General features: G+C 36.2%; 1 protein-coding gene across 1 annotated transcript; it reads left to right on the top strand.

Moving 5' to 3' along the window:
* Nucleotides 1–2,021: 2,021 nt before the first annotated feature.
* LOC111050420 lies at nt 2,022–8,164 on the top strand. The gene is made up of 2 exons (XM_022336739.2): nt 2,022–4,598; nt 7,366–8,164. Exons 1-2 carry the CDS (start codon nt 4,215–4,217, stop codon nt 7,846–7,848), a joined length of 867 nt encoding a protein of 288 aa, XP_022192431.1. The 5' UTR covers nt 2,022–4,214; the 3' UTR covers nt 7,849–8,164.
* Nucleotides 8,165–12,609: the final 4,445 nt, after the last annotated feature.

Below are 12,609 nucleotides of genomic sequence, written 5' to 3'. Positions count from 1 at the left end.
GACTGCTGACTACAGGTCAATGACCTCTGCTTTCGTCATGGCCATTACTCTTGAGAGACACTTGGATATTATATTGACTATAGATATTTATATTACAATTTACGGTATTTCATACCAACTGAGTTAAATTAAGAATCATTTGACACATTTAGACAAATTGATTAATTTCCATACCCATGCTTTGGTGTGAGTTTCAGTGTTCATAACCAATTAAAAAGCTAATTAGTGCTATTGTTATAACATGGAAGTTGTTGACACCTTTGTATGCAGTTATAATGTACCATGATGCCGATAAACTGGTCAATCAATTTATGCATTATGCTTATCTACGTAGTAATAGTAAACGCAAATTGGAGAGGCCAAGGTCTATAAATACAGGTCATGACAATCCCGTGATGCATTGCAAAATCGCCATTTTATGGGGTTCTAGTTCACCAATTTTCAAATTTATCAGCTGTTATCCTTATAGATTGAACAACATGATGTGTTATTTTGTTATATTGTTCAAGGAATATTGCTTGGCTTCTATCTATATATATAAAAGCGAAATGGCACTCACTCACTGACTGACTGACTCACTCACTCACTCACTCACTCGCATAACTAAAAATCTACCGGACCAAAAACGTTCGAATTTGGTAGGTATGTTCAGTTGGCCCTTTAGAGGCGCACTAAGAAATCTTTTGGCAATATTTTAACTCTAAGGGTTGTTTTTAAGGGTTTAAAGTTCGTATTTTAGCATGTATATTCTTCTTCTCCCAATCTCTTAATTATAATTGAAATTTCCATATCATATGTTACTATAGAACTATAATCTAGATAGAGTACCTCTTCGAAACAGTTGTTAACTGGCAACTAAATGAATAATTTTGTCAGGTTGGCATTAAGTTGAGTTGACTTTGTTAGGTTGGCACCAAGTTGAAGATTCAAATGCATTTATCGCGAAAAAATTGATTGGACACTGCTACTTCAATCTTGGGAATATTATATTACTAGCCGTCAGGCTCGCTTCGCTCGCCATATCCGTTTAGCCAGACGTTTAGTCTGGACCCCCGACTGGATCCTAACATGATAAAAATGCAGGCGAGCGAAGCGAGCCGGCTAATCTCATTCTTGGACGATCCAGTCGGGGGTTCAGGGGGCGGAGCCCCCTGGCTAGACGAATATGGCGAGCGAAGCGAGCCTGACGGCTGGTTGAATTATAAAATAAATTCTTCCCACAGAATAATGATGTTTAGATACCAACTAGGAACTGAATTGTTGATTTTTAGATTGGGAACTTCAAACTCTTATTGAGGTTTGCCTTTTGGCCAAATGCAATGCCTTATGAATCATAACAAGTTACAAGAGTAGGAACAATTTTTAATAATAAATTATACTTCTCAATTAATTATACTTCTGCATTGTCAAAAAAAAATTTGATATTGTTGCGAAGCTAGGAAAGGATAGTACAACCTGCTTTGTCGAATGATAGACAAGGATAGCAACATCAAAGTTAATCAAATACTGTCATTATAAGATGGACCTCACTGTAGTAGTGAGCAACGCGAGCCCGGCCTGCCATACTTTTCAAGGCTATCCTCTTAAGCTCTTAAAGAATGGAATTTTCTACAATTTGAATCAATCATGAGTTTCTGTGATGTATCAGACTCATTTTAGAGACTCTTGATTAACAGAAAAATCGCGAAAAAATGAGAAACTGAAATCGCTATTTTTAAAATCGGCTGTAACTTTCTAATGATACTGGAAACGAAAGTATTCTTCATTGTAGTGAGAAAACAAAATATACTTTTTCACATCCACATTTTGAAATTTTATCCGAAGTATTTCACAAGATACGCAGCTTTTGATATGGAAATTGGCTATTTTTTGTGAATTGAAATACTGGTTAAAGTACGTTAGGCTACACTCAAGAATGAATTGACTATTTTCTAATCGAATTCCACTCATGTGGAGAGTAATAATATAATAATTTTAATATAATAATATAATTAAGTATAATTTTTCATTTCAAATAGGATCCCCAATAAAACCTACTAATAAATTATTCTTGTAAGAGAAGTATTCAGCTGTTTTCAGAATTTTCATCAACTCTGTATTATTGAATGTTGCAGGTTTCAAAGATTAGAATACAACAGTTCTTGAGCGAGTTATAATTCATTATAATAATTCACAACTTTTACATCCACAAAATTATATGGCTTGATATAGCAATGTGCGGTTTCTGCCATTTATTTTCTTTTGAAACTTTTACATCTACAAAATTATATGGCTTGATATATCAATGTGCGGTTTCTGCCATTTATTTTCTTTTGAAACTCTGTATCTAAATAATGTATCATGATTTTGGATTCATATAAGCTTATTTAAGATGTTGAAGCGACAGTAAGTTATTTATTATTTGAAGAGTAATTTTTAATTTCAAATTAGAACTCCAACTTCAACTATGTCTTAATTCAAATCGCAATTGACAAGTTTAAGTCACAACTAACTGGTCCAAAACGTGGCGCGCCGCGCCAAGCCGCGCTCGTGGTGCACGGACCTTCTATTTTCCGCTCTCCTGCGCGCCGTGCCGCGCCGCCCCACCGACCTAGTGCACGTTCAGCTTTAAAGCGGCCAGCGTTCCCCAACTTTTAGTGACTGTTCATGTCCTCATGCTACACCATGCGAAGTTTCCTGTGTGAAAGCAGTCAGACGACTGACAAATAGGCAACTGCGCATATTACTCTATTAATCACTGTAATTGGCTGATTTCCCTCAATTTCTCTGTGCTGCATATTCCTCCAAGTCTGAAGTAAATTTGTACGGACAATAGAACGAAGTATTGATAACAGCTAGCTTAAAACAGAAAATGTAGCTACTATACTAGACATTGGCATATTGTTCGAAAAATAAAACATCCTTATAGTATTGTTATAACTTGTTTGGATTTGAGTATAAAATGCATTAAACAATGTAAAAACACATATTACATATTTATTTGAAATCTCAGTGTTGTACGGTAATGATAAGTACCTATCTATATCTTAATATATATCTATAATCTTATACAGTAGAATCTGAACACTATTACAGTGGAAGATAGCATATAGAGATTATTGTAGTGCAAATTAATTATGTAGTCATATAATTCATTGAATTCAATTACAGGATCCATTTAATTTCATCTATAATATGAGGACGGATAATTTCTTCTCTAGTTCACTTTTAATAATTATTACTACATTGCGTTTTCCTCATTGTAAATACAATATATTATCAACAACAGGTGTAGCCTAGGTTCGTTTTCCATTATCTAACACGATAGTGGTAAGAAGAGGAATAACATGCATCATCACAGAATTTATTACACTCTTGAAAAGTTATTGTGCTGTCGATGTGAGTCACACTGAATAGGCTTATTCTGAAACGGGATCTCAAGGCAAGCCACTAACAATTCTCTGACTAAAGTGGAGGCTGAATCCTATCCAACGCAAAAACAGAACAGAAACCGATGACAACCGATGTAAATGTTTTATTATAAAGCGAGAGGTAGTCAGGCATATACTGAGTACTGAGGTCCCGGATAAATTCAACCTTGATTTTAATCCGAATGATGAGAGAATAAAATCAATTATTGATCATTCATCGACTGTAGTCGAACAGTCGTTTCATTGTTGGCCGGCTAATAACAACTAGGCCTACTGATAACGCTGTCAGTCATTGTCTGATAAAACACTGTGCCGCTAAACCGCCCGCTGTTCGGTAGTAGCCGAAACGTAGATATCTATACTTAGAAAGTATTACCTAATATAGTGTAATCCTTCACTTTTGACTTTTCATTTGAAATCCTTTCAATTTTACTCTTTCCTGTACCTTCTCTTTCATTTGCGTTTCGATGAATGCCTTAAATCTGTGGCAGAATATGAAAGTTGGCGTTGGATGTGACGTGCCTCTATCGTAGCAGCAGGCAACACAAAGTGTGAACTTGATTGGCCTCCCACTACCACAGGCACAGTCGACTAGGCCGCAAGACGACTGCGCCGCATGGTCTGCGCACAGTCAATCGACCGGCGGCAAGGCGCCCATCTAACCTCCCCTGCGACTTCAGTTGCCATACTGTGCTAGCGTAAAGATCCTGTGTTGTTCGTTTTTCGTTCAATAATTTTCAACATTACATTTCATGATAATTTGTTACTATGTACTACTGCATCATATAGTATACCTACCGAAATATGTCATTCAAAGGTTCAGTGTTAAAAAAGAAGCGCGCACCCGTATCACTGCCGCGTTGGAACGATGCGACAATTGTTCGATTTTTGCAACTTTACGAAGAAAATCAGTGCTTGTGGAATCCCAAACATAAAGGTTACCGGTTTCCTGTAATTCGCTCGCAAGCTCTTGACAATATAATTGAGCAAATGGGACTCCTAATGGATCGAGCAATGCTCAAACTAAAAATTAAAAATATTCGTACAACCTATCATCGTGAAATCACCAGAATTCTACATTCAAAAGAGAATGAGGGAGATGAAATATATACTCCTCAATTATCCTGGTTCAAAGATGCCCATCGGTTTCTGCAAAATGTGATCGATGAAAACAAAAGTAGAAGTTTGGTGAGTGAAAATATTTTCGTTACATTAAAAATGATCATCAATGAAACTATTCACATTTATAACAATTAAAGAGCTAATAGTAAAGATTCTAAATTTACCGAGGATGGATATAGGCTTATTTACATTGCTATTTTGATCAATTTGATTTGGTAATTAGAATAAATTAGTTTCAATTTTCGATTCAAAGTTTACTTAACTATAAAAGCCCAACCAAACAGGGCACCACAAAAACTTTTTTTACTGCTTCTACTTGCATATGAATTAGTTTTTATTCAACAAGTAGCATTTTTAAATTCCATCAGCTAGCTGTTTACCCTGTTTAGTCCAGTCAAATGGTCGTTTTTCAGGAAACGGCCCCGGGAGAATTTTTCTCCACGGTTCTATATGTATTTTGGGACGGTGAATTAGAATCTGGCGAAAACGCCAGAGGGCGGCTTCACCCCCAAAACCCCCAAAAAAACCCAAAATTTCGTTTTTTTAAAATTTTCCATTTAATCTCGAAAACCTTGAGTTTTTCGATAAAAAGCATTCTCTACAAAATTTAAGATAATACAATTTCCAATAAATTGAGTGGTCGCGTAGGACTAACATTTTTGGCTCCGGAGCTACGAATTATCTAAAAAGGGGAATTTTCAAGGGGTTTTCAAAATTATGCAAACCTACCACTTCTACCCTATACAACTTGGATCTTTTTCTAGTAATGATAAAAAACTACACATCACATGAAAGAACAATTAATTCTTAACAGAATTCTTAAGGTATTTTCAAATTTAGTAGTGAGGAAAGGGGAATAAATACATCCAAAAATATTTTAGCCCCTATTTAAATACACTAAAAATGTCAATTTCTATATTCAAAACTTTGTATTTCGGTAGGCTGAAATGATAAAAAATGGTACTTGGTCTTGATTTGAAGAACAGAATCTCCTCTTTCATGTGAGGTGAATGATTTTTGTAAAAAATATAATCGAGAAGTAAGATTGTTTCAAAAAATCAATAAATCTTCGATATTTTCCTCATTTTCACAGTCTCGACAGTTTTTCGATAATAAACAGTTATGCAAAATGGATTTAAGGCAACTCAGCTTATGGAGCAGGAGATTCTCTTTCATTTGAGATCAATCGCAATTTTGTATCATGTATGCATTTATCGTACTCGTTTTACAGACTCTTGAATAGCAGTAAGATCGGAAAGAAAATGAGTGAATAAAAATAATCATTTTTTCAATTGGCTGTAACTTTTGAACGGTATTGGAATCAAAAGTATGATTCATGCGAGTGAATAGAGGAGAAAATTCTCTACAACCTTGATTACGTTCTGGATTTTCATCTTAAGTGTTTCACAAGATACGCAACTTTGAAAATGTCAGAAATTTGCGATATTTCCACATTTTCACAGTCTGTGTTAAATTCAGTCGCGACCACTCAATTTATTGGAAATTGTATATTTAATTTTGTAAAGAATGCTTTTTCTCGAAGAACTCAAGGTTTTCGAGATTGAATGGGAAAATTAAAAAAAAAAAGAAATTTTGGGGGTAAAGCTGCCCTTTGGCGTGTTAGCAAATTTCATATTCGAATTCAGCGGCCCAAAATACATATAGAACTGTCGAGAAAAATTCTTTCGGAGCTGTTTCCTGAAAAACGACCATTTGACTGGACTAGTTGTCAATATTTGCAGTAGCAGAAGTCTTCGGGGTGATTTACAGCATTTACTTTGGATTTTTGTTTAATAATAATTAGTAGCCTATTTTTGCTTTGCCAGGGTAATGTGAAGATTTTTAATCTATTATTCTTAGTAATTTATGAGGATTTGTATTATTTTTTATGTTCTGGATTGATTGTATAAACTTAAATTTGTAATATTTGTTTTGCCAAAATAAAACTGATTTGATTTGATTCTCCAAGAAACTCTGTAGCTTAGTTGATAGCGCGCGCGGTTAATGACTCAAAGGTTGCGGGCTCGAGACCTATAAAACTCTTTTTTTTTTTGCTTGAAATTTTCAACTCTCATAACGATTATCCACGTAATTTTAAACAAGATAATAAATAATATTATTCTATGTCTTTTTAAGTTTTCTGGACATAAGGAGATTGCATTTTACAACACCAAATTTTCCTCGTATAGCAATCGTGCAACGCACGGGTTACCTTCTAGTATAATAAGTTATGAAAATCAAAGGAAACATGGAAGATTGCAACCCAACCCTACTATTATCAGTTTCTGTGAAATTTGATATAATTTATTGAACTTGAATCCAATTTAGCGCTAAGTTATATTATTATCCAGGTATACATGACCATGTGTCCAGGTCTAGTGGAGAAGGCTATTGTTATGTTGAAGCAGAATTTCCTTCAGCTTTTTTTTCTGTTATCGATGATCTAGAAGTATAAAGTTAGAAAGTCTACAAGATTCTCGTTCAATTTCAGAGATGCTGTGCACCACTCAAATTGATTATTGCGATATTATTACAGTGGAAAACTGCAGGCCTAAATCCTGCAATATTTTACTCCAATAAATTTATTTCCATCCTTCCACAGTATAATTTACTACAGTAATATAAGTCGATTTATTCTATTCTCATGATACATTCCATCAGAATCAATTAAATTTTACTATTTCATTTTAAATCCATTGAGAATTATCAATGAAAAACTACCTTCCATGTTTGACCTGTCTGTTTATCGCTGAATCATTTTTTAATACCAGTTCTATTAGATTAGTACAGAAAAACTAGATTACTTCTTTAGTAAACTAAATTTTTATTGCAGGAGACATACTTACAATTAGATGAAACAGAATATGGTCAAGAAGAGACGATAATCGACAATCGAGACTGGGACATGGAAGAGGTGGTTCAGGCAGTTGAGTGTGATACTGCAAGTATCCCTTCAGAAAGGAAGATTTCACTAGAAAAGAGGAAATTCAATCGATCTCCATTGAAGCAGCAGCCTGCGAAATCATCTCATAACAGCTTCAATCCTAATTTACAGAAAATAGTGCGAAAGCTGGACGATATAGCTAAGTTGCAGATTGAGCCTGATGACGAGTTCCATACTTTTGGTATGCATGTGGCTAACCAACTTCGAAGATTACCTCTACAAAGAGCGCTATTTTTACAGAATAAATTTCAGACTCTAATAACGGAGGAAAGAATGAGTGCGATTTCTGATGCGGAAAATCAATTCACTGTAGACACTGAACAAGTATGGAATACGGCCACAACAGCCACTGAAGTTACTATTTGTGAGTGATGTGTACTGTGTTTTTTAAATCTGGGAAAATATAACTATGACCATGAACTTTTTTCAAAAGTTTGTTTTATTTCAATATTTTTTCAGCTCATCTTCTTAAACTACTGTATGTTCAGTAGACTATTGAGTCATACAGGACAACATTGATGCTGTTCACGAATTACCCGAGTATAGTTCAAAGAGTTGTACTTAATCATTATTGTGATCCATAATTAACTGACTATTATCATTGTGCTACCTTTATCCTTGCGAAAGTTTATTGGTTTTGTTTGAACCACAAAATGTGTAAATCAAATATATATTTTTTATGTTTCAATTTTCTCTGTTACTATTTTTTTATAATTGATTGATCCTCAACGAAAGTTTGTATTATACTGTACTGTTTAGTGCCGTTTGCACAGTGACAGTTCGGAGGAAATTTCATTTTAAACTGAATAAAATCCATATCAAGTCTCATTTGATAATATAATGTGGTTCATTTTGAATTTAAGCCACTAGCTGGTTTAACTCAGTTTCAGCTTTTACTGTGCAAACGGCTTTTAGTATGTAAAGGTTATAATTTGTACTGACATTTTTCAAGTCTACTACTGATTATATTGCATACAAGCTCGTGAATATTGCTTGTATCACGAAATTATTATCCTAGTAATAGCATGAATTACTATCCTATTTTACAGTTTCATACAGATTTGATCAACTTGTCTGCATTCTAAATCCGAAGGGGCTTGCACACTTGGACCTTGAAATACAATATCTAGCTTGTAATTTTCCATGCTTTCCATATTATTATGAAAAGCACGTTGAGCTACTGTATCATTTAAATATGTAGTTGGAAATAAGAAGCTCAACAATTTTGTGTAATCAATCAACAATCGAGTAATGTGACGATGCTTCATGCAAACCCTCCAACGCATCTCTACAGTTCCGTCGTTGGGGAAGGTCGTTGGTCGTTGTTGAATCAGTCTACACACATACACACACACACACACACACACAAGTATCAGAGGGGAGTTTTCAGTAGTGGGAGGAAAAGCTGTCTGACGTCACAGGCAGATTCGCCCCCGCAAATTTGTTTCGTTTCTTCCGCAGCCCACGCTGGCATTGCTTGATTGATCTAGCTCCACTAGCTTGGTTTCCACTTTCCACATCTCCTACTTTTGCGAGAGTCAACTTCAATAAACAGGAATCACAAATTATTCTGATGTTTATTTGGCGCCTTCGTCATGTGGGAGTGAGTAAAGGTGGAATAATTCGAAAATAACAAAAACTTATCTTAACAAGAGCTTATTTTTGACAATATAAAAATATTCTATATTTTTTATGTTTCAATTTTCTCTGTTACTATTTTTTTATAATTGATTGATCCTCAACGAAAGTTTGTATTATACTGTACTGTTTAGTGCCGTTTGCACAGTGACAGTTCGGAGGAAATTTCATTTTAAACTGAATAAAATCCATATCAAGTCTCATTTGATAATATAATGTGGTTCATTTTGAATTTAAGCCACTAGCTGGTTTAACTCAGTTTCAGCTTTTACTGTGCAAACGGCTTTTAGTATGTAAAGGTTATAATTTGTACTGACATTTTTCAAGTCTACTACTGATTATATTGCATACAAGCTCGTGAATATTGCTTGTATCACGAAATTATTATCCTAGTAATAGCATGAATTACTATCCTATTTTACAGTTTCATACAGATTTGATCAACTTGTCTGCATTCTAAATCCGAAGGGGCTTGCACACTTGGACCTTGAAATACAATATCTAGCTTGTAATTTTCCATGCTTTCCATATTATTATGAAAAGCACGTTGAGCTACTGTATCATTTAAATATGTTGTTGGAAATAAGAAGCTCAACAATTTTGTGTAATCAATCAACAATCGAGTAATGTGACGATGCTTCATGCAAACCCTCCAACGCATCTCTACAGTTCCGTCGTTGGGGAAGGTCGTTGGTCGTTGTTGAATCAGTCTACACACATACACACACACACACACACACACACACACACACACACACACACAAGTATCAGAGGGGAGTTTTCAGTAGTGGGAGGAAAAGCTGTCTGACGTCACAGGCAGATTCGCCCCCGCAAATTTGTTTCGTTTCTTCCGCAGCCCACGCTGGCATTGCTTGATTGATCTAGCTCCACTAGCTTGGTTTCCACTTTCCACATCTCCTACTTTTGCGAGAGTCAACTTCAATAAACAGGAATCACAAATTATTCTGATGTTTATTTGGCGCCTTCGTCATGTGGGAGTGAGTAAAGGTGAAATAATTCGAAAATAACAAAAACTTATCTTAACAAGAGCTTATTTTTGACACTATAAAAATATTCTATATTTTGAAGTTTCTCCAACTTCTCAAAGTGCTGCACACTACCCACTATCCACGAATTGATGAAACCTTTCTACAATTTCCATTCTACAATTGATTAAACCTTCCTTGGTTGAATAGCTGAAAAAAGACATAGTTTCAAGTATGTTAAATACAATTAATTTGACTAGAGAATAATGGTGGATTGCAACAGGCGAGATCAATATTTCATAAGGTACAGTATTTCCACTTTCGGTCCGTTGGTGACCGCTTGAGCTCAGCTCCACTGACAGACAGTCATGATCTTCATAATCTTATACCGATAGTTCGGAATCTATCAGAAACTATAAGTCAATTTATCATTATCCTCCCTACGAAAAAATCGTACAATCAAAGAATGATGACAGTGACCTCTGCAACAGGATTGGTATTTTCGTATTTCAGCAACAAAATCCAGTTCATCTATTCTATTCGCAGTCATGGAGTGACTGGCCTCCTAGGTCCTACTGTCGTCGCCACTGGAATAGAAGGAGGTCGGCGCTTCAGCCTCTGCATGAAGTCATTTCGGCTCCGTGAACTTGTAGTGCTCCAGTCCAAAAAAATCTGAAAAAATTGACTATAAACTACTAATTTTGTGTCGGCAGAATATCCAAAAATTGAATTTTGTACAAGCACAGTTTTTTTTAGAACTTGTAGTGCACTTCCAGCCTAAGCATTGAAAAATGACCTTTACCGCGCCTTCAAATGCCTGTAAAAAAACTGTGCTTGTACAAAATTTAATTTTTGGATATTCTGCCGACACAAAATTCGTAGTTTATTGTCAATTTTTTCAGATTTTCTCGGACTTGTGCACTACAAGTTCACGGAGCCAGTCATTTCTATTGTTCTTTTTGTGGTTTTAGAAACAACTTCTAAATGGTTCACAGTGTTTTGTGCGATTTCAGAGAAAGGAAACGATTATGTTCCCCAAAACTTATGGATTATAAGGAATATTTAATTACATTAGTTGTATAAATGAATAATTATTACTTTTAGATGAAAAAATGGAAATTCAATTTGAGCAGGTAAGTCCGAACAGTTTGTAGCGGAAGTAATGGTTTCGCCGAAAAAATATGACCGCAAATTGTATGACAGGTGCAGGTGCTTGTAGGCAGGCCTACTAGTCCAGGGTCCAGGGCGCTGCACTTTGCATTAGCTCTGCATCTGCAGCTGCACCTGAAGCCGCCCTGCGCCTGCGCCCTCGACTACGACCACCTCTTTCTGGAGCATTTCTGACCCCCCCCCCTTCACAGACACCCAACCACCGCTCCAGTGGTGACCTAGCTACACTAGGCCATGCCTGTCACTGCACCGGCTACGGCTAACCACAAGTTAACAAGCTCGTCTCAATTCCGAAAATATTCCATTTTCTAGTGGTGAATAAGATCAGGTGATACTCAATTTTTATGAATGTCATTTAGATAGGAATAATATTGTTCAATATAAGGAGCAACAGGTAGTGCAGGGTGGAGGCGTTCCTCCTGTCCTGTAGGCCTACTTGAAATTTTAAAAGGGTTATTGTTAATCACTCTGAACTATCGAATCCATACATGATGAAAAGTCATTTGTCACACAGACACAGCTACGATCTTGTGACAATCCGAGTGGCGAGTGCGGCTGTTATCGGACACATGACTGTGTTGGTCAGAGACTCAAAGTACAGCAGTCGATAGTCGATAGTGGATTAGATAGAAAGTATTCGCTCAACTCAACTACCAATATCCCATAGGCTACGGCATACGACTCAACACTCTCAACAGTCTCAACAGTCAACATTCGTCATCAAAACTCCTCCAGGCTTGGGCGCTTGGCTGCAGGCACGCGCACACACGGCCCTACATGTTCGCGACTGCACAAATTGACAACGTCGCACGGTGTGCCCCCTCCTCAATACACAGCATTCCGTTGACCCCGCTCAAGCGAAGAACGTCTTCTTTTCCACCATTCTTCGTCAACTCAACACAGTTCTACGCATGCGTACAGCACACACTCATATATCCAAACATCCAGCCGTTTTGCTGTGATCTGTGGCTGTGGTATACATACGCTGTATAAGTATACAAGCAACTACAACTCGACTCAAACAAAACCAACGCCAAACATTCAAATAACTTTAGAATAGAACCTTCAAGTTTCATACTCAAGGATCTCTAGACCCTGGCCGATTTGAATCGCTTCCTCCATTGATAAAAGTTCCTCCCCACTCTTCCCATCAATCGATCGTCATCATGCGGAAGTGGGGAAGTGCCTTGTTACATTATTTACTCTTATCCTTCTACAACTGCCGCGTTCAGATAAGAAAAGTAATTTGCTTATACTTTTCACAGTCATAGTACTGTTTCAATATTCTAATAATTTGAAGATCCCTTACAAATCAAAGTCAAATTGCACTATAACTACT

The sequence above is a fragment of the Nilaparvata lugens genome, chromosome 3 (assembly GCF_014356525.2).
Source record: "Nilaparvata lugens isolate BPH chromosome 3, ASM1435652v1, whole genome shotgun sequence".
NCBI classification, from domain to species: domain Eukaryota; kingdom Metazoa; phylum Arthropoda; class Insecta; order Hemiptera; family Delphacidae; genus Nilaparvata; species Nilaparvata lugens.
The sequence above is the reverse complement of the archived record's forward strand: the minus strand, read 5'-3'. Positions and strand labels throughout refer to the sequence as shown.

Coding starts and splice junctions, on each gene's coding strand:
- LOC111050420 (XM_022336739.2), top strand. CDS start 4,215: ATGTCATTCAAAGGTTCAGTGTTAAAAAAGAAGCGCGCACCCGTATCA. Junction 4,599..7,365: donor AAAACAAAAGTAGAAGTTTG/GTGAGTGAAAAT, acceptor TTTTTATTGCAG/GAGACATACTTACAATTAGA.